The 24,810-nt window shown below is 42.1% G+C and overlaps 1 protein-coding gene across 1 annotated transcript; it reads right to left on the reverse strand.

Annotated features, from left to right (window-relative positions):
* Positions 1-912: 912 nt before the first annotated feature.
* On the reverse strand, positions 913-20,657 carry LOC124155156 (atrophin-1-like). Its single transcript, XM_046528873.1, has 5 exons — positions 18,766-20,657; positions 13,410-13,738; positions 8,570-8,661; positions 4,149-4,341; positions 913-3,733 (listed from the first exon to the last, which is right to left on the reverse strand). The coding sequence occupies exons 1-5, from the start codon at positions 20,655-20,657 to the stop codon at positions 3,333-3,335; spliced, it is 2,907 nt and encodes a 968-aa protein (XP_046384829.1). The 3' UTR covers positions 913-3,332.
* Between the last annotated feature and the right edge of the window lie 4,153 nt (positions 20,658-24,810).

Here is a 24,810-nt window from a genome sequence, read left to right on the forward strand (position 1 = left end):
TTAGGATTGAGAAGGCACAAGGCAAATATCAGGTATGTTTATGTGTAAATTTTGTGGGTTGGTAGTTGATTAACATGTGGTCAGAAATAATTATTAGATGACGTGTCCTTTTGTCCTCTCATAATATCTTAATGATCCTGGGTTTATACCAGGCTGTCTCCTCTCCAAGCAAGGTGAATATTCTTTCTCTATAAAGACTCCAAAATTTGGTTTACCCCTGGTTACTTGATTTTTTTTCATAATGGTATTGCTTGAACAATTTAATGCTGCCCATGTGATGGTTGACTTCCCAAAAATGCTAGTTGTTGTAGTGATAGTGATACTGTCGTTATTATGGCACAAAATTTTTTGTCAACTAAGTGGCTGTCAGTGGGAATTTCTAATATTTCAAACATCCTTAGTCTTGAAACTTCAAATTAAATGATGTGATGCATGATAATTAGCAGAGGAACAGAACATATTAATTTAAAATCATGCTGTTTTTACTCATCAGTCTCTTTCTGTTTACCATGTCCTAACACGGGACGCCAATGGAGTTCAGATAATTTTTTAAAATGAGGGTCCTCACTTTATTTTGACAGAAGCCAGAAATAGTGTTTCATGGCAAATGCTATGTAGTATGATGGTGCCAGCAGGATGCAATATGTGTATTAGCCATTGAGGTGCTTTCCATATTTCATTCCTAATTCTTTCTAAAGCTCATCATCCAATCATCTCTTGGGAAGTACGCATGGGGATGGCTCTTGAAAGCATACCTAACACTCAGCAACACAGTACAATGATACGATCACATACTCTTATTTACCTTGTTTTAATTATTATTATATGTATATAAAAAGCCCATTACTTACAAATAATATAATTTGGGTCTAAATATATATAATATATATGTATATATAATTATATAGAACATTTCATGTATATATTTATATAACAACATGGAATATTTTAAAACTCTTCTCACAGATTGACATATAAATATATTGCAAATACAAACTACTCATTCATTGGCATTCATCAAAATCTGTTCTCTAAAATCCTTTCCTTCAGGGCTCTATAAAAATTAACAGGGCTACATCACACTCTAAACAAAGGGGAGGGTTGAACATTTTGACAGTAATCACATATTTGGAATCATCGATTAAAAAAACATACATATTTAGCTGCACATTTCCATCACAATGAGATGGAATGTTGGAAATGTGAAGACATCTCAAGGAGATTGATAATGGCTTAATTTTACTACTTCTAGTGGTCCACAATGATCAATTGCCGCATCAACCTGTCACCAAGTCTGGCCATACATCTCTGAGGCGCCAATAGGTACCTCATGCCGTTTCAAGGAGATGTGCCTTGCCTTCTCTGTTTCCAAAGAGACAAAAGTTCTTCCCTTTTCAAAGCAAAGAATGAATGCTTATTGGTGCTATAAACCTGTCTTGTATCTCCGATTCCTTGATATAAATAGAAACTAATGCGTACAGCAATGGCATGCTGTTCCATAGTGTTTCATCAGTTAAGCGATTTATTCTCTGTAATATCTCTGGCTATAAAAAGTACCCTTTTCTCAGTTGTCATCAATACATCTAACACTGAGGCATCGAAATGATTCATTTTAAAAGTTTTACATTAATATATTATTTAAAAATTTCTAAATTGTAATAATTGGTGTCATGATTTGGTTCTTCCATTGCCACATATTAGTTCTGATTCGTCACGCACATCCTTATTGAGTTTAACCTCCCTAAACGGGTGTGAGGGGCAATGGAACCCCCACTCCCCCCATTCAATCAATGGTACTTCAAACCTGAGCATATTGCGCAGCAATTGAGCTTAGAATGTAGAGTTACAAAGCTGATGGCACAGTACCTAATATGAACCATGCAGCATTTTCTCTATAGATGATCATTTCATTTTTAATATTCATATTTTGAGTGCACAAATTTTTAAAAAGTAAAACTGCAATATCTTATTTTGATTACAAAATTTCAAGTTACAGGATCATTTTTGTCCTAAATTTCTCCTTGGTGTTAGCTCTATTTAACGAGAGAAATTCGTTCAAAATTTAATCTTAGCCGTCATTAATAGATTCTTAATTGCTCAAGGAATTGTATTGTTTGAGTTTACTCTAAATTTTTTTCTTGATTATCAAATCATCAGTCTCCTCATTATTTTCCTAGAGCCCAAAATTCTTCAGTGTGATAGAATGAAAGTTTTTTGAAAAGAAATTGCTATCGAATTGCAGCCTACTCAGTTAACTAAAAGTAAAAATAAGAAGGGACTCCCATTTTGTCGACTAAAATTAAGCCATTTTTAAAAGGGGATACACACACTTACATTTAAAAATTCACCTTAGGGAGAGCACCGCACAAGGAGATGAATTCTCCCATTGCGCGATTATGAGATCATTTAACACATTGTCACCGATTTTCCATGCTTATTTTTAAAAGCAAAGGATATATTATATGGTCGAAGATGTGTGATTTATAAAGAGAAAATCGAATGTTTGATTTTTTGAAGCATTGCAGCGTCCTCTGCAGTTCCTAAAATTTCCATGCCAGGAACCATAGATGAAAAAAATAAGTTGATTTTGCAGCTATTTCATCCACTCTTGACTATCTTTTGATTGAGGGCACTATGCATCATCTCTGGAGGACAGCTGCTAGGCTTTCTGCCAGTTCAAAGCCCGAGATGTACTCACTAAGCTGCAAGATGATTGTCTCTCAATTGTCAATAGATATTTTTCTCTTCTTAACACATCACTGGGAGAAAGAAAGAGGAAGGAAGATGTAAATGAGTTTGTGCATGCATACATATCATGCCAGCAAGGGAGCAGGGTAAATAAAGAATGATCCGAGTTTCTTCTCTGCCGCAAGAAGGAAAACTACCTGTTTCTCATTTTCTTTGGAAATGACGAAAAAGAATATGTGGGTTACGTTTCTCGGGTTCCACCGACTCGTAGTTGTGTGAAAGACCACAGTTTCCTCTTCATTCCTGCTGGCGTCTTCCGGGAGAAGGCATCTTCACTTGCTGCCTGCTGCAATCCTGGAAAACCTGCCTTTTGCATAACTGCGACGCGATCGAATCCGAGAAGTGCAGCCCACATTGCCTACGCAACTCGGAAGCCTTCAGCTCAAAAGACGGAAGGGAAAGTATATCGAGCACATGATCACATCAGTCGTTTTCTTCCCTATCCTTGTGGTAGAGCACACTTTCAACGAGGGGAGGAGGGTCTTCCTCCATCCGCTTTATCCTTTGCACACTCACTGGCACTAGATCAACACGCTCTTCGCATCCTCTTCGCTCCGCCTCGACCCCTATCTTTCGCACGCTGTCTACAGCACGTGCAGGTTCTCGCACGACTTGGATTTGGAGTCGCACCTCGAGGGCCACACCTTCTCCAGCAGGCCCCTCGCCATCTTGAGGCTGCTGCTCGTCACGCCGGCGCTCTTCGAGCCCCTGTACTTGTTCCCGCCGGCGCCGCTCCCGGAGCCGCCAGACCCTGAGCCGCCTGCCGCGGAGCCAGCTCCGGCGTCCCCGGAGGACGCCGCGGCTGACGACCTGTTCCTCCTGCGGGAGCTCCTCTTGCGGAAGAGCGCCCGGCTCCTCTCCGGATCCTCCAGCTTGAGGCGGATCTGCGTGAGCACGCCGACCAGCAGTTCGTCCACGTTGTGCTGGATGCCCACTGACGTCTCGATGAACTTGCAGTCGTACGAGGTGGCCATCGACTTCCCCTCTGCAACATTCAGCCCATTCCAAATTATTTATCACAGCATTACTAATAACTTCTGAATTTACTTTGAGAAGCCTTTCTCTTACAGAAAATAAAAGCATTGCACTTTGTAAGGTTTACTTCTTAAGTTTAATGGACACAACCAGGGTTTCGTCTCATAATTACATTTTCAGGTTATTGGCGCCAAAGCAATGAATTTTGCGTGGCACAGAATTTTCATTTGATCTAAAAATTTAATGCTTCCGCAAATTAAAGATTTTCGGAGGGGATTGGGGGGGAATTAAACGAAGATTCATTTCTCATCTGAGAATAGAGATTTCGGTTGTAACTTCCTCATCGGATGAGAATGGCTTTTTATTTAATTCCTACTCTGATCCACTCCTAGTTCTGATTTTAGCCTAAGGATAAGAAAGCTCACCTTCTGTGGAGACTACCCTGGAACGGACGAGATCTGTCTTGTTGGCGACCAGGATGACTGCGCGCGTGGACACGGATGCTGACTTCCACAGGCATTGGAGCGTCTCTTCGGCCACGGCTACGGACGCGCGGTCCGAAGTCGAGTAGACGACCACATAAGCGTGCGCTTCATACGTGCTGATACAGTTCTCAGGCTGTGGAAGAAAAAAGAAAAGGGACACCACGTCAAGGACTTGTTTCTCCATAAGTTGCACATTTGGATGGGTGAGGGACGACGTCGTTTTTTATCGAACGGGTAACACTTAGCTTGTTGTTGGGCAGGAAGAGAAAAATCATGTATAACAAGGTTATCTTTCATTTTTCAACAAGATAAGAAACCAACTTTAGCTCTCAAGAATCTCATAATTGTGGTTATTTTACACATGTTTGTGTAGCGGACTGCTCAATCACACTTCTGTCACGTAGCCGGGGTTCTCGCCGGAACGATTGCTTTGTGTGTAGATCTTGGAAGAGTGAAATGAGTATTATTTAGGTGAGAAGATCGAAGAAAATCGAAATTTCAGAATTTCATTAGAATCAAAGGTTGCTCCACGGGGAGTTCCATTTGATGGTCACAACAATGGGGGCATTTTGAGAGGGATTTACTATTTTCCTGATTGTTTAGCCTTGAAAGGAAGTCGAATACTTCCCGAGGAGTATGAATGCGTGATTTGTATAATTTCAATGGGTTCAAAAACTCGTCACTCGCGTCGCTGACGGTAGAGCAATCTGAATTTCACCGCGAAACAAACTATAGTTATGGCTGTTGGACAAAATTTATATTCAAAATGATAAAATATGTCGAATTCATAACTTTCCATAGGCATTCCTCGCAGGTGCTAACACGCCAGTGAAAGCATTTGGAATTAATGAATTGTTCTTCACTCATCGTCGCACATTTTTAGGAAACCGATTGAAAAGCGAGCGAATTCGCTACATGTACCAAGCTTTTACAGAGCGGACTGGGCCCTCCTTTGGTTTTTGTGCGCGTGAGTGTATCCTCAGGACGGGATGGTTGGAAGGCGAAGTGGAGGAATGCAGCGCTGGTTTGCTGCGTGAGAAGGGGGAGGGAGACGAGAAATAATTGTCGTCGGTGGCGAGGAATCGATTTTGCCCGAATGTGGGCGAGGTGGGATTTAAAGGGGTTGGGGTCTCACAGGGAATCGACCCAATCTTATCGGGGAAAGAGTGAGAGAGGGGCGAAAAATCAATTGTTCTGCCGTTCCACGCGCGCTGATATCAAACGGGAAGGCGTGTCAGGTGAGGAGTTTTCTAGGCTCCCCCCCCTTTCCCCTCCCCCTAAACCTCCTTTTTTATTTTTTTTCTCTTCCACAGAAAAGCATCAAAAGAAATAAAAATAAAAAAGCTACGGAATTTCGGGTGACCTCTGGAATTCGAAAGCGCCTCCCATCGATTGGAAGGGGCCTGTCATGATCCTGCGTCTGTGCACGTGCGCTCGGGTCTGGATTGAATGGAATTAAAAGAAATAAAAAAAATGAAGAAAGCGTTTGACTGAAACGGTGAAACCGCTGTGATTCTACCCATGCCGTTGTTGCGGAATAATATTTGAAATTATCGCTTGATAAACATGCCTTGCAAAGTTTTTCCGTCGTGGTTGGAAAATTTCGGACATAAAACAAATGAAATTTTTATATAAGCTTTAGACTTAGGTTTGATTTGGAGGAATTTTTCAATCATGATGGTGAAAGAACATGCAAAATGTTGTAATTTTCCACGCTATAATCAAACTTTCACTAACCTCAGTTTCAACGGATAAAGTTCGTTCCTTGAGAATGAAGATTATCCGTTGAAACATAGATCGGTGTAAGCTTTAATTTAAGTGTGGAAAATTACAAAAGTTTGCGTGTTCTTCCATCATAATAAATGAAATTGAGTTAAGCACAGCCACGGCCACATGCTAACGTGAATTCTATTTGTAACTGTCGCTGGGAAACCTATCTAGCAAAAATTTCAATGTTGCGAGAGGAAATTTTATCGCATAGAAAATGATAGAAGTAACAACTGAAGTACCAATAATTTCCATTGCTCCTCTCACAATCTAGAAAAAAACGCTTTTTTAAACTTCATTTTTCGTCGGTAAAACTATAGTGCAACTTACTATTATCTTTGGAATTCAATGGTTATTTTAAATAGTCTAGGAAATTCATCTTTCGGTAGATAATAATTAAAGTGTGTATATTTTACAGGATTTTGATCGCGGCAGAGTTTATATGAAAGCTTTAATTAAGAATGTTTATTTTTAAATCCATCCACAGGGGAAAAATCAGAACCGATTTAAGGTCATTTACCAGCAAAATGGTGTCAAGAAGCGATTGGATACCCTGATACAGATTTCAGAAACAGAACATGAATTCCAATATCCTTAGTGCGAATTTTTTCTTTCGGGTCGCCTCGCAGGTCTGGGAGCCCGTGGCGCTCAATGAGGACCTCACTGATCTTATGCGGACGCTGAGGGGACACGAAGGCAACCATTCCTCTTGGTGAGTACCTGTACTTTCCTCAATGAACGTAATTAGCCATTGATATGTTGATTGCTACGCTCTTTGACGCTGGCGAGCTAGTTTTTAGTGCATGAATTATTATCAACGCGATAGCAGAAGTCGCGCCATCCATAGCGCTGTATTTCTCATGCATACTCCGCGTGTATTTTTAGAAAATGTATTCACATCAATTTCCAGTAATTGGAGTCAATGAAAATATAGATCTGCTGAATTGTTTATCTTTTCACAAATACGTAATTTTTTTGGGGAAATACCGCGCCTTACGATCGTCTTTTGGGTATCATTGCCTTCTTTGCCCAATCTTCATTCAGAACCAAAGAATAAAGAATTGCACTCTTGGAAAAATCTTATAACATAGTTTTCAGGCAGAAAATTCTAAGTATAACTAGTTCGGAAGTTGGGAAACTATTATCATTTTAATGAAGTACCGTGGGCTAGCCGACAGTAATCGTTTACGAAGGCACTCATAGGCGTGCTCTTAGTTCGAAAGGGAAAATAACATCTAACTGCCTCGTGGCGTTGTTATACATTAGTTTGTACCCTCTAGTCCTCGGAAGCTGCTACTTAACCGGAGGGAAGGAAATTATATTCTTACCAAATGGGTTAGTGTACCTGTCGCGAAATAGGGCGATTCAGTTTCGGATGCAGGTCAAGGAAAAGGTTTATTTTTTTCATGGTGGTGTTTTCCAAGTGCTGACATGTCATGAATTTCGCATGCGCTCGTCAGAATGAGTTTACGTTTATGGTTTCATTCCACTGGATGTTGGTGGAAAAAGACCCGTTCCCCCTCTTCCGATGAATAGCCCGGCCCTTCTCTCACGTTGGGTTCCGCTCGCGGCGATGAGTCGTTATCTCGGCGTTCAATCTGACTCGCGGCCGACCTTGGGCCTTCCTTCCCCCCCCGCCCCCGTTCGCATCATGGGTCGTTTTGGAGGTCAAGAAGGATTTGGAGCGTAGGGCAGTGCGAAGGCAGTGCCCCCTTACACACTCATTCATGACTTTCCCCGCAACTCCTTTCATGAATGGATCTTTCTCGGGCCTTTGCTGCAGCAGACGATTGAATGGGAACGCACGCGAAGTTTGAGACATTTGACCCGGAAGCAAGCCACGACTACTCAATCGTATAATTTCGGGAAGTTTTATTTTAACCTTATTTAAATTTTAATAGTTTTATGGAAGATTTTTTAGTCTTTCGATCGAATAGATTATTTAAATACACTAATAATTAATTGCTTAATGATTTTCTGTCGCTATTTATAGTTGTTTCGGTGGTTGGAAAAAATGGATTGAATATTGCATCAAATTCTCATTTTTGAATAGAAATTCTGTTCCTTTAATCTTCTTAAAATTTTGTATCCACCTAACCATCTTTTTTAGATTTATCCAATGTAGAGAAATTATTTAAGCTTGCATCAATGTTATCAATTTCAGCATATCCAGAGATGTAAGCCTTTTCAATTTTAGAGGCCCGCGCATTGAATTCCATTGCCTATTTGATGAAATAACTCATGGTTGTCTTGAAACTCCGATCCCCAATATTGGTGAACGAAAATGTGTGAATAATACGAAGAAAGGATACACTCTTTTGCATTAGAAAGTGAGAGATAGCTGGAAGTCTTGGTGCAGAGCAGGATATTATAGGGTCACTACCCTCAGTATGAGATTTGGTTCGACCCTTTGGCCGCAGGAAACTTAAATTTCCCCGGCCCATTTACTTCTCAGTGGCGTTAGTTTTGAAGTGAAAGAAGTTCAGGCATAGCGGGTCAAAAACTGTGTCTCGGTGAATAACTCCACGTCGACTGAGTCGAGAGAAGGATTGATGGCCTAGTTTTTATTTCCACCCGCAAAAAGCGATACTCACCGACATTTCGGAGCTGGGGTGGTCAATGAACGTCAGTTCCGATTCCTCTCCGTCCAGCAGCACCGACACGGACTTCTCGCCGAACTCCTCATCTGTGAATGGAACCAATAACAACAGGGCGTTAGCGAGGGGGACAACAATGGCTGCGACAATGGACCAGCCCTCCATTATGGCGTTGAGTGGGGAGGGAGGTTGGAGGGATTTGCCATCGAGTGAGGTGGACACGCTCTTCGAGGACCGTGACACGTTCTCTGACTACATGCATGCAATACTTGAGGTGAGCCAAAATCTCATTACTTTTAAAGTGCTTGAAAGATTACGTATACTAAAATGACTACTTCATTACGAATATAATATTCGAATGATTACATGTGTAATCTTTCGGGTGCTTGAGTGATAATGAATGATTACTTAAGGCTAGAGGTGTGCTGAACGACAGCTTTCCAATTTGTATTACTATTGATACTGGTAAATTTTAGTATCAAGTACTGAGTTGCGATTACATTTTACTCGCTATTCCTAGCTGTATTCACTTGCAAAAAGGATACTGTCAGTAATCGTGGGTACTTTGTACTCGATACTAGAAATTTTGAAGTATGTAAGCATCTCTGAAAAGATTATTTACCTATGGCGGTCACAGATTACATATTTACTTTGCGCACATTCCAATGCATTATGACTCGCACACCCGTTCACACATGCACGAGCGCACGATGCGTTGTCGCTTTGGCAGGCCAGCCGATTTGGATTTGTGTGAGGGGTCGTGAGGAGGGGTAATTCCGAAGTGGACAAAGCGGTCGTCAGAGGGTTCGCGTCCGAACCGTGGGGGTCGCGGCTTAAATGTGATGGATGAATGGCACACGCAGATAAGCGCCCTTGACAGTATAGCCCAATATGAGCGAAAGTGTGATTCTACCAGTGAAATAGGATCAGGGTAGACACAGAATGTGCATGATACCGACTGAACGTCAGTATTATTTATTGAAGAGGATCTTCAGCCCCATATTTCACTCTCTAGGATAACTATTAAAATTTTTATGCTAAAGATTGTATTTGGATTTGCGGAAACTGTTGAAAAGGAGTACAATGATTATCAAAATCGTAATCTTATCCGAGGAACGTGATCAATAGAGAAAAAAATTATCATATAAGAATGTTTTTCCCACTAATCCGAATGTAGCTTCATTCGCAGATCCCTATTCCATCGGTATTAGATCCTCCCTCTTTCTCTGGTCTTTGCATTTTGCGGCCCCGATGGTGGCTTTCCTCGCTCCTATTTTGTTAATGTCGGTTGGTCCGCATTGTGCCCGCCATGTTATTTATCTCATCGCCACGAATTTTCCATCATTGCGAGACTATTTTTCCCTGCTGCGATTATTTGATTCGAGGGTGAAAAATTGCAAGAATGCTTTGATATGAAGCCTAAGCAGAATACTCCGAATTTGAAACATGTTTTCATTGTCCCCTGTAGCATTTCAGTTCGGTATAAATGTAAAAGGGACGTGGCTGATATTTTGGTTTGACTGTGCTTGGGTCATTGGGTCATCGAAACAACAAAGAGTTTAACTTATGTTGTGGAAACTTGGATTTTCATATAGAATCGGTAATACTTTTTTTTGACGCTATCCCCTGATAATCTAGTTATCCAGAATAAAATTATGCCCTAATAAATAGATTACACTTATTTCTTCGAGAAAAATTTAGCGGTACTGGACTATTTAATTGAACTACTTTGGATTTTGCTTAAGAAGTGGGTTACGATTCTCGATGCACTATTGCTGTTTTGTGCAAGCATTTTGCTCGCGTATCGCGTGGAACTTCCCCTTTAAAAACAAAGGAACACTTACGAAGCGCTATGCAATCGATGGAAAAATCTCTGCAAACGCGCAAGGAAGAGCGTCCACGAGCTTGACGCTTTGGAAAACCTTTTCTACATCATCTTGTGCTCTCAGATTCTCACAACTCATTGATTGGTGTAGAAATAATTCAATTTCTATTTCCATCTGCACTGTAGTTATTATTTCTCTCGAAAAATCTCGGAAAGTTCAATGAAAAACCTCTTCTAACTCTTTCATTTTCGCAATGACGCTATTTGTCGGCTCTGAAAAGTGAATTATGCCCGATTTGATATTTGATGCGTCTCAGTTTCAGAGCAACCCACCACCAAAGAGAACAGCTGGGGGTAAACAGCGGGTGACAATGGAAGATCGTGTCAAAAATGGCGTCCTCAGTGACGCGAAAGGGAATAGCAGTGGGAATGGCGCCTTTGATCCAATCTCCTGTCTTATCGTTGGTTCCTCTCTCTTTTGCCGTGGATCCAACCTCGACTGACTCTTCAAAGAACGTCTCTTCCATCCTGGGTCGGGCACAAGCCTCCCTCTGCCGCGTTCAATCAATCCCGCTTTGACGAACTGTCTTCCTCTCTTCCCATCCTTCTGTCTCCTTTATTTGAGCAGAGGGCCTGGTGGGAGTGGTGCGGGTGGTCGCGAGAGAGAGAGACAGAGAAAACGTGAGGAATGCACCATTTGGTCCCCCCACCCATTTGTGAGTTTCCACACTGACCGTGGGCCACTGAACTGCGTGCGATGGAATGACGATCGTTATGTACCACGCATGCTGGAATATTACCATGGGGAACTATCCAGTCGGTCACTGAATGTGCTGTAACCCAGAGCGCATTCAGATGGTTTTACAAAAGTATAATATCCTTGCGCGCATGGCACCTGCTGAAGCCGAGTAGGCCGTATTGGGAAGAACCTCGAACTATGCCTTTTTTGTGTAGGTTTGGATAAATGTGGGAAATTTCTATGAGGACGATTTAAATCTGGCTTAAAACTGTCATACTTATTGATTTTTCGCAAAAACCTGGGTTGCGATGATTTATCACGTTCAATGAAACAATGTCCACATTTTCGGTCAATTTAATGCGAATGCTGCATAATATTCTATGGATACCAATACAGCTCAACGTCCAGATTACCTACTAAAAAGATGGCAGGATGCGTAAACCTTAGTTTCACTCGGTGATAAAGTGTCGTCACACCAGTTCTATGCCCTGAGTGCCAGAACGAAGGGACTTCTGGGGTGTGCCGTGCCTGCACCATATCGTGGGTTTTTGACCCCTCCTTGTCCATCGTTTACGACTCGATAATAAAAAGTACCGTAGAATTGGGAAAGAGAACAGATTTAGCTCGCAACTAGTCCATTACCTGGCGATGAACATTATTTTTGGGTAGTTGCCAAAGCAAACTTTTGAGAGTGATTTAAATCGCCGTTATCTACCCCAGAAATATATATCTTTCATTCAGCGCTTTTCATCTCGATTCAAAATAAATATACTTCGGGAAAAAGATGCAGGCTTACATCCGGATTTTAAATTTTCCCTTTTAAACTTCGCGTTGGCAACAAGATAAATCATGATAGGGGAGATACTTCATCATTGGTGAAGCCATATACTTTGCATTTGAATTTAATCCTCAATCAAAACTAAGTTCCGTATTTTCAGTACTATAACAGTTTGTGAAATTTCCCTCGTATCTATCGCTTTCTGTAGTTCTGATTGCTTCACTCGTGTATCTTATCTTTTAAAGAAATTGCGAATGAAACTGTAACGGCCCCAAAATGTAGGCACATCGAAAGAAAATATTGAAATTATAGGTGTAGATGGGCAATTCACAGAATTTCTCCCTCTCTCTCTCCCCATTTTTAAATCATATTATGTTTCACGTACTTATCCCAAACTCCTGGCTGTGGAATATCAATTATTTATACAAGCACTACCTCTGCATGTTTTACATTTTCAATATATTTATAACTTTTCCGCCTGTACTATCCTCTCTTGTCATTATATCCTATGTCCGTCGTAATTGCCTTTGCCTCCTATTCTTTCCCAAGAGGTTGAAAAAGACGGAATGTTTTCTTATTTTTTCCTCCCTCCTTTCTCCAATCAGTCGGTGTTACATTTCAGTCGAACGAGTCAGAAAATCCACTCCCTTTTCTGCAAAATCCAAATCTAGAACCCAATCCGGTCTTTCTTCCCTAACTTAGCATAATCTTGTTTTTTTTTTCGTCCAGACTTAAATCACTCCTCTTTTTTCCTCGCCATGCTTCTTCGCTGATTTCTTACTTGAGGGAAATCCGTAAAAGAAATCGATGTGTCACATTACCTCCAATTGCAATTCTTTGAGGATAATTCAATTCTCTCCTCATCCATCTTTAAGTGATTTAAGTTAGACGGATTTCTCTTTGATGATTCGAGATGAGATTCGTTGCCTACTGAGCGAGGGCAATTCTGTTTCAACTACTCCTTTTTTAAGGCGAGATACGAAACGAATGCACGAAAATAGTCATTCAATTTGAGTTACCATGACAACCATGAACGTGAAGCATATTTTTGAGTGTCATTCATTAATGCTGCATATGTGACGAGTTATCTTAACTGAGCGCATTCATAGAGGAATATTTTTTGTTTTTATTTATTTATAAATGATTTTTGTTTTTATCTATTTTGATTTAATTCCTTACTAACGAATTAGTCAGGCGAAGTTATCTCTGGATTTCCATCCGGTCATGTATTTACTTTACCTGGGCTAATTGGTGGGGAGGCTGAACTTGAAAGAACTATAGACAAATGTCACGTAAAAATATATTTAATACAACCGATTTTGCTTTTTGAAGCATCTTCAGGTGGCTGGTTAAAGCGAAACCGGCAGTATTAAATAAGTATTTAAAAGTTGAAGTTGGGTGTATTTTTTTAAGTGCAGTCATATACCGCTTTCAAACACCTCGTCTAAAGCCTCTAATTACGTTAGTGGGGGAGGGTTGATATGTGGTTACTTACCTAGGGACGTGTCGTAGGCATGCATGTACTCCGAGGTCATGAACTGCGAGACGAGAGAGGACTTGCCGACGCCGGACGCGCCCAGCATGACGACGCGGTAGGGGAGGGCGGCGGTGCCGGGTTCGGCGCCCGTCCCGCCCCCACTGCCCACGGACATGCCGGCGCAGCAGAAGGACGCGTTGCTGCCGCCGCCGCCGCCGTGCACGGCACCACACACCCCGCTGGCGCTCGAACCCCTGGACGAGGCGAGTGACACCTCGCCGCTCGTGCGGGCCGAACCGGGATACGAACAGATGCCGCCGATCATGCCGCCCAGCAGGAACTCCGTGCTGTAGGAACAATACAAGTACAGATTATAGTAGGTCGAAGCCATTATTGCATGTCAGAATTTATACTACATGGCCTAAGAACTCGTTTTTTTCCGTTTCAAATTGGATATTTTTAATGGGCTCTTTCATCAATTTTTTACTTGTCGGTAGTGATTGGGTGTAAAAATAAAAAGAGTAGTATTTTTCCGTTTCACGATCCTTCACTTGCTTATGGAGCTATTCGCAGTGGAAAATCGATAGCTTAAACCGTTTTGCAAATGAGTTGATGACATCACGAACTTTTACCGAACGGATAACCTCTTCTCCATCACTCTTCGGCCTACCATGCATTTTTCGTTCATATTCTTGTGAATGATAAGTACATAACAAGCGATTCCTTTAGAAGGAGCTAAATAACCCTAAGAGCTCTAAACTCATCGTTAACTCATGAAAAGTGGGTGGCATTTTTTACGATTTATTATTTTAAATATGTGAGAGATATGCTGAATGAGGTAGATTTTTTTCTGTATAACTTCTTTCCCTTCCATATACCGAATATTATGAATGAATTGCGATTTCAAGTCTCGTGATTGAAAAACCACCTCCCCTGTAATTATGGAAGGTGATCAAATGGAGGATCTCATCGAGCAACTTCCATTTCCCCTTGATACCTACCTCCCGCATTTCTATACGAGCTGCCTACTTGTCAGGCGCTGAACTGGACTGAACCTCACTATATTCCACATGGAAGACGTATTACTCCCGTTCGAATTCCTCACATTTTATTCCTTTATATTATATGCTATCAACACAAAATTTTCAGGGTGTATGGAGTTCTAACCTGTCTGCACTTACCGGTATCTATGTAATAACAAAATTTTACCCATGAGAAAATATCCATGAAAATGCTAAATGGAGAAGTTCTGAGGTTGTGAGGAGTGCGAAGTCATCGGGTTTTGTTTCGGGTTTTGTTAAGGCTGGTGTTTCTGTTGAGACTGCCATCTTACTAGTTTTTATTTAGGGGCAATTGATGGTGTGGAACGGGATTGGGTAAAGACTCCTCGAAGCATCCCAAGTTTATCGGATCGTTTGACCCACATCTTGCCGGTGGACATCAGTTGCCTCCATAACTTAGCATTTCATCGTTGGCTGCGGAGAAAGACACTTTTATGTGCGATATAGTGTTCAAATTTATACGAAGATGCTACATAACAGCTTTTATGATCCAAGTGATAATTTTGAAACTAAGGTAATAACAAAGGAGAGAATATCTTGTTTACTGGTTGAGGAAATTTAGACCTTGTAAATATTTCGTTTGCCTACTTAACCTTAAATATGGCGTGTTCATAAAATCTGTTTAACAATATGGATTGAGGAAGAGGCAATTTTATACTATCTTAAAAAGACAATATAAATAAAATTTAATTCAAACTAATCAGGAATCCATTTGCATATTTTTTATCTCCAATTTTGCGAACAGAATTACTTCTAGCAAAATTTTTATCCTTGATTGGAATTAATGAATGGAAATGAATGCCATAAACAAGTATTTCTTCGATTTGAGAAAATTAAATGTATGGCACAGTATATGGGCGATATTTAGTCACGCATCACTTGATATGAATGGGTTTATTTTTTGGAATGATTATTGCTATTTTTCCAGAATAAGTAAGGGCGTCGTGCGTCTTCTCCTGTACCAAAACATTTTTGTTCCGTCCCTTGGATGCAATAATTATACTCGATCGATTAGTAAACAAAATAAAATCTCTTTTAATATTCCCGTTGTTTAAAAAAATCTAATTCGAACCAGAAAAGTGAAAATATAGCATCTTCATATATTCTGACGTCTAAAGTCCTGTAGCGCATATAAGTGTCTTTATCCAAAGCTCACTATGGAATGCTGAGTTATGGAGGCAATCAATGACCACCATCGAGATGTTGGTCAAACGACACGTTTAAAATGAGATGAGAAGGATTACAATATGCATCTTGATTAGCGTGTCATTCATGACATAATACGCTGGAGTAATGAAGTATCAATCAGGATCTAAAGGGAGGTTAAGCGGGTTTCCTTGGACCATGATGAGATTTCTGGCTGGACGCCACCGAACTTGGAACGGCGAAAGGCGGACGTACTTCACGGCGTCTACCTTTCGCCCACGTAATGAGGACGAGGTTCGTTGCGATTTAGATAAATTACATGTACCGATGACATAAACGAGATGGGGTGGGGCTTTTCCAAGAATTACACTTTCGCTCGAAATTTTAAAAATACCTCCAGACCTAACTGAAGGGAATGAAAACTGGAGGTGGCTCGCTCTTGCGGCCTTCCTCAGCAACCACTGTACGGGGGCGGGTGATGAGATAAATATCGAAGTCACGGCGTCGAGCGATTTTGGAGCGCGTCCAACCTTCCCCCAAGCAACCTAGAGGCAGAAGCGCCGTGGAGCTTGGGGAGTCCAGATGCGATTGCGGGTATATATATACACTTGTTCGTAAGGTGCTAATGACTGATTCGCAGAAACTCCCTGGCTTCGATTACTGGGAAAAAACCATCTGTTTCTCCCTAAATACGTCGTAGTGACGTCAAGAGAAAAAACCAAGCAATCTGGATTGCCTAAATGCTTACGACTGTTCTGCATGATGAAATCGGTCACTATATTGAAGACCTAACGCTGTACGCTGAGGTTGCTAAATGTTTCATCAAAAAGGGGTAATTACGAGGTTGATAATGACTTTGTGGAAACTTGAAAAAATTACATGATAACTACTATAATCAATTTTGGCAAAGTATATCATAGTCTCTACGGTTGACTTAAAAAAAAGTATAATTGCTTTACTGATTTCCATGCCTCATCTGAAATCAATATTTTGGGTTTTAGGAGTGTCGTCGGCCTTGATTAAAAGTGAAATTAAACGTAAAAATTAAGAACCATTAAAAAGGAAAATCTGTTTCAGAAACGAGTCTGCGCTTTATATGAACTATTTAATGACTACAACTACTATTCTTTAAAATTAATTTAGTGGTAGTTAATTTACTTTTATTCCAATAATTCGGTGGAGTTAATCATAGCGTTGACTTTTAACTGATGCTACCACGTAGATATATCTATTTGCGGATTTTAATTGGATAACTCCCAGCTTGATGCGAATTAGCGTGTTCCAAGCAATACGAAAATATTTATGGTAAGGATTGAAAAGACTACGAACCAAATTTTTCAAAAAGCTACGAGGGAGGGTAATTTTGTCGAAATTTCCGTGCTCGTCCGTGTTTATGATGGAACTCTTTCCGCTTAGCACGACGAGGCGAAAGCCTTCCGCTTTCACGCCGCACGCTCCCTCCATTTCACTTGTTTCGGCATGCGTGCTTTCCCCGTGATGAATGGCCTAACGAGGTGGATAAGTGGCTTTTACGCTACCCTCTTAATCCCACCTTCCTCGCCATTCGGCGAAACTGTTTTACGTCCTTTACAAAAAAGAGTCCTGATTGAACAAGTGATATCCTCCTCTTTTTTACGCTCCCTTGTTTATTTTTTTGGCTCACCGCACTCACTTAAAAAGAAGTCCTTTAATCCGTGACTTCCGGGTGCCTAAAAAATCGCGTGCTCTTTCAATTTCCCTTTAGGAGCTGGGAATCGCGTGCGATCCATTCGCGTGATTTACGGACTGTAAAAAGCTACCACTCAGAACAGCCACTACCACAGGGATGTTATTACTTCAAGTGTGCACTCGACTACTCGAACAAAAATCCACAAACCGACCGATTGAAATGACTCCGGAGTTGACATGAAAATGATGACGAATAGGTTTGGCCCAAAAAATCCTCTGAGTATAATCTTGGGAAAACGCGTTGGGATGGTTTGCGGTTTTCGTCTTTCATGTAATAATTATATTCATTTATACCTCAGTAATGGGAAAAGGTGTTCGAGTTGGTTAAGATATTGTCTTCAATTAATTAAAAACATAGTTTTTAACCTCAAGGAGATTTTTAAGTTTTATCAGTTAATGCAAAACGTTTTTCGATATAACATCCGTAGTTTGGCGATCGCGGTCTGAGGTTCAATTTATTTGAAATTCATTACTGGCATTTTAAATTTGTTGCAAATAACTAATTATAATATGCATAGTGTCTAGAGCTCAACTCGACGAATTTATCACTTTTTACCGATTATGAAACTCTATAACTTTGGGGTGGCTAGTGTCATAAAATTGCGCCTTCTTTCGAAGTACGCGTGTGATTTAAAGTAATTTTGTACATTTTAACTCAGATCAAAATGTATATTTTGGCGTACTTGCATTCCGGCAACAATTCAAATTGAAATAGACGAAGAAAAACTCCACAACTTTGATCATAAAACGTTGGAACTCAAAATTTGTCCACATTGAACTGCACATTATTTTTGTCATGAAACCCTTTCACTCCGAAAAACATTAAAGTGACGTTTCAACCACGTTTTCTTGCTGGCTGAAGGACTGATAGGATAGCAACGGAAGTGCCATTCTTTGCGGAGGGAAAGAGATAGCATAAATACCGTTTTACGTTTCATTTACACAATTTTTTTTGTGAACCCTTGAATACGGCAAATTACATCGTACAAAGCGACAAATTTTATTAATGACTGATTGAAAAACAGAGCTATTCTAATTTCGTTTGCACAAGTGTTCAATCTTTCGTTCATTCGTTTGAATACAACCTTTCGCAGGGTAAAACGGCTTAGAGAGGACGCGAACCTTCCGTTCGACCGGTCTTTTTTGATGGCAGATAACTCTTAAAACTTATTCTATCACTTTGAAATTATTTTTAGGGTTTGTAGAGAGGACCCTGACCCAGCATTTTTATGAATCTTAAATTTGAAAATTTCATTTCAGTATTTTGTCGGTAGCAATGTTTAAAATATGTTTTATAAATGGAAAATTTGAAAAACATTTACTCTTTGTACTCGGAAAATTTGAAGGTGTATGCATAATTTGAAGCAAGTTATCCGAAAAGAAACAGAGAGGATTGATCGAGATGCGGCCTCTTAAGAGGTCCATCCACGCCCACCCACCTGTGGCTCGATGCGCTCGAGGCGACGCTGTTGTTGGATCGGGAGCGACGCGACTTGAGCGAGTCTCCTCTGTTGTGCACCACGCCCTTGCCCGTGATGCTGAAGTGCCGCAGGCGGTAGTACTCCTCCTCCTCTTCCTCATCGCCGCTCATGCTGCTGCCCAGCTCGTTGGGCATGCTCGCCACCCGCGACCTCTGCGTGTGCGGCAGCGACAGGAAATCCGCCCTCTTCTTGGATGCTTTGACGGACTGCGACCGTGAGTGGTGCAGCGCGGGCAGCTGGCTCCCACTCCCAGAACCTCCTTTCGGGGACCCCCCCTGCAACGCCCTGGGGGACGGGTGCCGGTGGGAACTAGAGTGGTGCCTCCTGTGTCTGTGGTGCTTGGCGCTGGCGTGCCTCCGTGATGGGCCGTAGCTGTGGTGCGGGCTGCCGTAGCGCATCTCGAAGTCGTGTAACTCCCGGGCCGTCATGGTGCCCGTCAGGTCAGGCAACTGGTGGGGAGGGCTATTGACGAGGCCTCCAGCGCCTTCGAGGGGGAGCGCCGCGGCGCCCCCGGTCGAAGCGGCGTCCGGGACGCCGATGGACGCGTTTGAAGACCTCGCCGAGGATGCTGCCAACTGTTCAACCATGACTGCGGCCAATATCTCCGATTCCCTGGTCATCGTATCCTCACAATCCACTAGAACTCCTCCCGCCGAGCTGGTCGCTTGGGGGCTTCCGATCGCAGCACTGCTTAGAACACTCGCTGCCGCCGCTACCGTATCCTCTGGCTCCAAGTCAACTAGTAAAGCCTCGGCCTTCTTCCTGAGTTGCAACTGCTGCTCGCTAGTAATCGCCACAACGCTTAGCGGCTCGTGCTCGTCAGGTAGCAGTGGAGCCTTCTGCACTGCTATTGTCGGCGACGGGGCGGAGAGCCTGTTTATATCGGGCGGCTGAATGGGGGCGGGGGCCTTGCCTCCTCCCTCCGCCCCCCCGCCGCCCTCCCCTTCCACCTCCGAGAAGTCGACTCGCAGATCGGGAGCGCTTCTCGGGAAAGTGGCCGAGAAGGGGGTGGGGGAGCCGTCGGCGGGGGTCGGGACGAGGGGCGGGGGCAGGAAGGGTGGCGAGGAGAAGGGTGAAGGGGGCTGGTGGTGCGGGGTGGGCGACCCGGGAGGGGGCACCACCGGCGGAATGGTCAGCGTTTGCAGGTGGTGCGATGGTGACGGCGTCGAGGGGTGGTGCTTCGGCGAAGAGGGAGCTGCGGGCGAGGAGGGCGGCGGGAGTTGTTGAAGTTGGTTGGGGCCCGAAGGAGACGAGGGAGGGGGGCCCTTTTGCGGTGGTGGGGGTGGCTGCTCCGAGGTCGCGGGGCCCTCGTCCAGCTCCGAGGTCTCCGTCGAGTCCTCAGTCTGCAAGAGGGGCGTCTGCTCGTCAGAGTTGCGGCCCGCCGAGGACGTGAACACGGATTGGCTCGATTGGGGCCCATGGTGGTGATGGTGGTGGTGCGAGGAGGAATTTGATGAGGAGGAGGACGAGGATGAAGAGGTTGAGCAGAGGGTGGGGGACTTGCCTGCGGTCTGCAAGGGCGGTGGTTTGTCCGAGGGCCTCTGTCCGCCCTTTCCGAAGGGCCCTTGCCGGGGGGACTGGCCCGAGGGGGCGGAGGACACGGAGGGGAAGGTGAAGGCTGAGGCGGAGGAGGAGGAGGAGGTGGTCTTTGTGGAAGGGGCCTTTTTGGAGCTGGCCTTGGCGGGTGGCGCCTGGATGATGCTATGCCCCATTGGGGATTCCTCCGTGGTGGCCACGACCACGCTCTGCCTGCCGCCCCTGAAGACGGCCCGCAGGGAGGTCTTGGAGCCCCCGCCACCGTCCGACCTTCCGAGGAAGTTGAGCCTCCCGGGGGCCGCCATGGGCGTCATGAGGGTCATTCCTTCCCGCCACGCGGCCCCCAATCACGAAACCCTCTCGTTCGCCCCCCGACCCGCCTCCAGGGCCAACTCGATCCCTGTCACTGCCACCTGTGACAAGGGAAAGGAGAAAAATGATTAAAGATGATCCTTTGGTCCTTTCGTATCAATCAAAACATCGATACCATTCCCCGTGCATAGTCAAACTTTATCAATCTAAAATATCGATGAAAATATACATTTTGAGGATTCTAGTGTAATAAAGAAAAATTTGTCCGTATTAAAATAATGAGGTCCACGGTGAACCTTTATTTCTTTTTGGAAATTGCGTATCATTATCCCAATATCGATGGAGAGATGAAATAGAGATGAACCTGTATCATCGTAAGTTGCATTTCTCCTTAGAAATACATTTCAGCAGGGTATCATCATTGCACTTGTCCAGGGATATGTTATTCTTAACAACCCGAGGTAGCTGAAGTATTTTTTTGAACGATGTAATATGAAGTTTAACATATTAACATTTGATCAGCCATTGGTAAAATGGGAATAAACGAGGCCATGTGAAATACTATGGCAAACATTTTCTTAAAAAATCATGTATTATTTTTATTTTAGAACCCTCAAAATGATGGAAAAATTCACTGCTGCAGTTTCTTGAGGGCATTGCTCTGTATTCCAACAAAATCAAGAAATGTAACATCCTTTCTGTTTAATTCTTTTAATATTCGCTGATGTGCACACTTTCCATGATCGTATCTCCCGGATTTTCCTCGAAAAAAGTTGCCTTTACGAGGAATTTTCAATTCAACGGAGTGTAGTCTATTTTTTTGCACACATGAATAACTCGAGCTCTTCTTTGTCGCCTTATGACATCTGTCACGGCTATAGCTTTCATATTACCGCAGGAAATCAGCCACCAATCATCGTCCTCAAAGCTTCTGAGAATCTAACCACCGCCGATCGTTTTTATGGGTCACGTCGTGGGAAATGGCTTTTATTGAGTACACAATGGGAGAATGGACTCAGCATTCGGTTGAAGACGAGGCAGATCCGTTTTGGGAAGAGGAAGGGGATGGGGATAGCAGAGAAGGGAGTCTTTTCGCGCGAACCCACCTCGTTCCAAGAACTGCAGATGGGAAGGGGGGGAGGAGAGGGGCGGGGAGGAAGGGAGGCTGCCACAAATCGTTTCCATAGCAGCCGTTTGGAACTTTACTTCTCTCTCTCTCTCTCTCTCTGCGGGTACACCTATTTTCTCTACAAAGCCCTTCGGTTCTCACTCAGCAGGAACCACAATCCTCCACCATAAGTTTACCCCATTAATAAAAGTGGCATTTTTTTAAGCGTCCGTTTCCGATAATGACTATAAAGTGTGTTGAATATTATACTTGAATATTAAGAGTATGTGGAATATTAAGAATGAGGAAGGCTCAGTGTGCTACAGAGAGGGATGACGTATTGAAAGCGTATATATATAATTGCAGAGTAAAATTCTTCTATTTTAGGCGGAGCAGGCTGACTGCAATTCATTATTTATGGAAACTATCGGGCAGGTTATTCGAAAACGTACTCAAATTCTGACAATATATCAGTGTGTTTAAATATTTAATGGTTGGTTAATACTGAATTGTAATGTGAATGAAATTCTTTACTTGAAAATTTTAGTGGCTGGTTGACATTTCCAAGCATATCAATGGATATATTTAGCTGCGTAAGGGGAGGCAACATGTTAGGGTAGTTTGAGAAAGTCAATGTGCAATATTCAGTATAATGTAACATCAGCAAAGTATGAAGCACAAATTACCATTTTCAATTAAGAGCGGTGTGAATAATTTGTAACAGCAGTTGAATTGATATCTAGTCCATTTTTTAAGTTATTTTCAAAACTTTATATTTAAAACATTTTCAAAATTCTATAACTTTATTATTAGCTCATCGTATAAAATAATTTATTTAAGGTAAAACGTTGCCAAGATAGCCGAAATTATTAATTACCATTTATATAGGGAAAGAAGTTTGAATCTGAAATGTCGAAAAAATAATCGGTTAGTAAAACCATGGACCTTTGGGGGACAAAATAGTTTGTTGAACCGGTGTCGTTTTCCACTGAGTCTAAAGATAAACCTCTAAAAAGACGGCTGCAGAGATTACGCAAAAGCACTAAGGGGTCATAACCCGGGGAAGTGACTAACCCAAACGCATTGAATTGGGCATGCCAAAGCGTTCACCTCGGCGGGAGTTAACAGATTAAAAGAAAAGTTCCTGGGATCATGAGCGTTCGAAAATTTACACTTGCACGTGACTCACAGAGCGTTTAACTTAACCGCTTATGATTTACACCAGAGTATTAGAAAGTTCACAAAAGTCTTTGAAGGAGATGAAATACGCTCTGCATAATGGTAATTCACATTCAGGAGACCGAAGCCGCTACCAAATCATATATCAGCGCTTGGCCGCGAAGGCTGAAACATAAAGTAGGTGAATGAACTTAGGGCAAAAGACTTATTACGCAATGTGCGGAAGTTGTGTGAGAGAACTTCACAGCGCTACACGTCTTGAATGCACTAAAAGCCACTTGGAAGACCAGTGCCCTACGGAGGCCAGCCATACTAATGAGTCACCTGCCATTACAGGGTTGCTATGACACAAGCACATTCTATTTCGGCGTGATTGGCAAGAAGCGAAAACAAGATAAGTATGGGGGTAATGAAACACACTGATTGAATTAACTTTGATCTACTTTGAAGCAAAATTATCAGGAAATATTTTACCCAGCACAAAATGAAAGGTCAAAATAACGAATCAAATAACAAAAGCAGTGAGTAAAATATTCTTTTTTAATTCTGATATGACGCAGTTTATGTAAAATTATTTCGTATGATTTATCAAAAAAGGGGATGATTTACTTGAATACCTCAAATAAGAGTGGGGTGTTCGTCGGTTTTTACTTCGTAAGAGCTGTAAGTTAAAACTTGAAATGGGACTGCATTAAATACTATGGCGCAAAAAGTGATTCAATCTATCGTTTAAAAGAATAGATATAAACTACTGTTTTAAAGCTATTTTTGAACGCTGAATATTTCAGAGCGTATTTGCATCTTAGAGTGAGGGGGGAAGCCTCCACTTACTCTCTTATACTAGGCACGAATAGAAGACAAAGTGGATGTATAAATAATTAAGTCTCACAGAGCCCCTAATAACCGGGAATTAAATTGGAAACCATTAGAACGTTCACAAGTACCAGAAACAGATTAAAAAAAATGCAATTAAAAAGTCATGCATGAAAATGTGATACTGTAAGACTTAATCAATGATATTTTCATAAGCAAAAGAATAAAGAAAGACTTGGACGAAATGCGTTCAACTGAATTCGGCGAGAAAAGGTGGAATGGCATAATAAATTAGGGTAGGAAATTTCATTCGCATAAAATCTTATAAATTTTGTTAATAAATGCATACATGTACAATTTTGCATAAATATCCCAATAAATTCATGTATACGCCAATGAAATTCGTTCACTTTTGGTACAAAAGGGGCATTTTGCTGCCGTGACCTTACTCTCTCCAGAAGTAAATTTTCTGCTACTTGCTAATAATGTAGAAAATAGTTTTGATACCATTTTTAATGAAATACTGGGAAATGTGAATGAAACGAATCTTATTCTTCTCTAAATAAAGTCGTTGAAAATTTAATAAATTGCACCATTATATCTTGGGAATTGGTCATTAGCAATGCCAAAACGATTTAAATGTTTGTAATTATTTCGCAAAGAAAACGTGTCGCGAAAAATTGGTGGCTGTGATACTAAATAATGGCTCTTGTGTGGAATTTTTTTAGCTGTCTGTTTCTCCGTCTACTCACTTCATGGAGAAAAAGGTAGCAAGTGGACGGAGAAGTGATTTAAACCAAGCGAAAAGAAGAGTGATTTATCGTTCCGATTTCATCGACGGAATCCAAGGGACACTGGATTTTTTTCCGCCGCGAAAATTGACCTATCGCATCGTTTTGGCGAATGAAATATGCTGAAGAAGATGATGGGGCGATGGTGCGGCGGTCCTTTTGGGTTCGTGGTGATTCCTGGAATTGCTTTACGGAAGCCCCCTGGGAAGAGACGTTGTAACCGATAATCGGGACTTGGGTGAAAGGATATAGGGAGAGGGACAG

The sequence above is a fragment of the Ischnura elegans genome, chromosome 3, assembly GCF_921293095.1.
Source record: "Ischnura elegans chromosome 3, ioIscEleg1.1, whole genome shotgun sequence".
Lineage (NCBI taxonomy): Eukaryota > Metazoa > Arthropoda > Insecta > Odonata > Coenagrionidae > Ischnura > Ischnura elegans.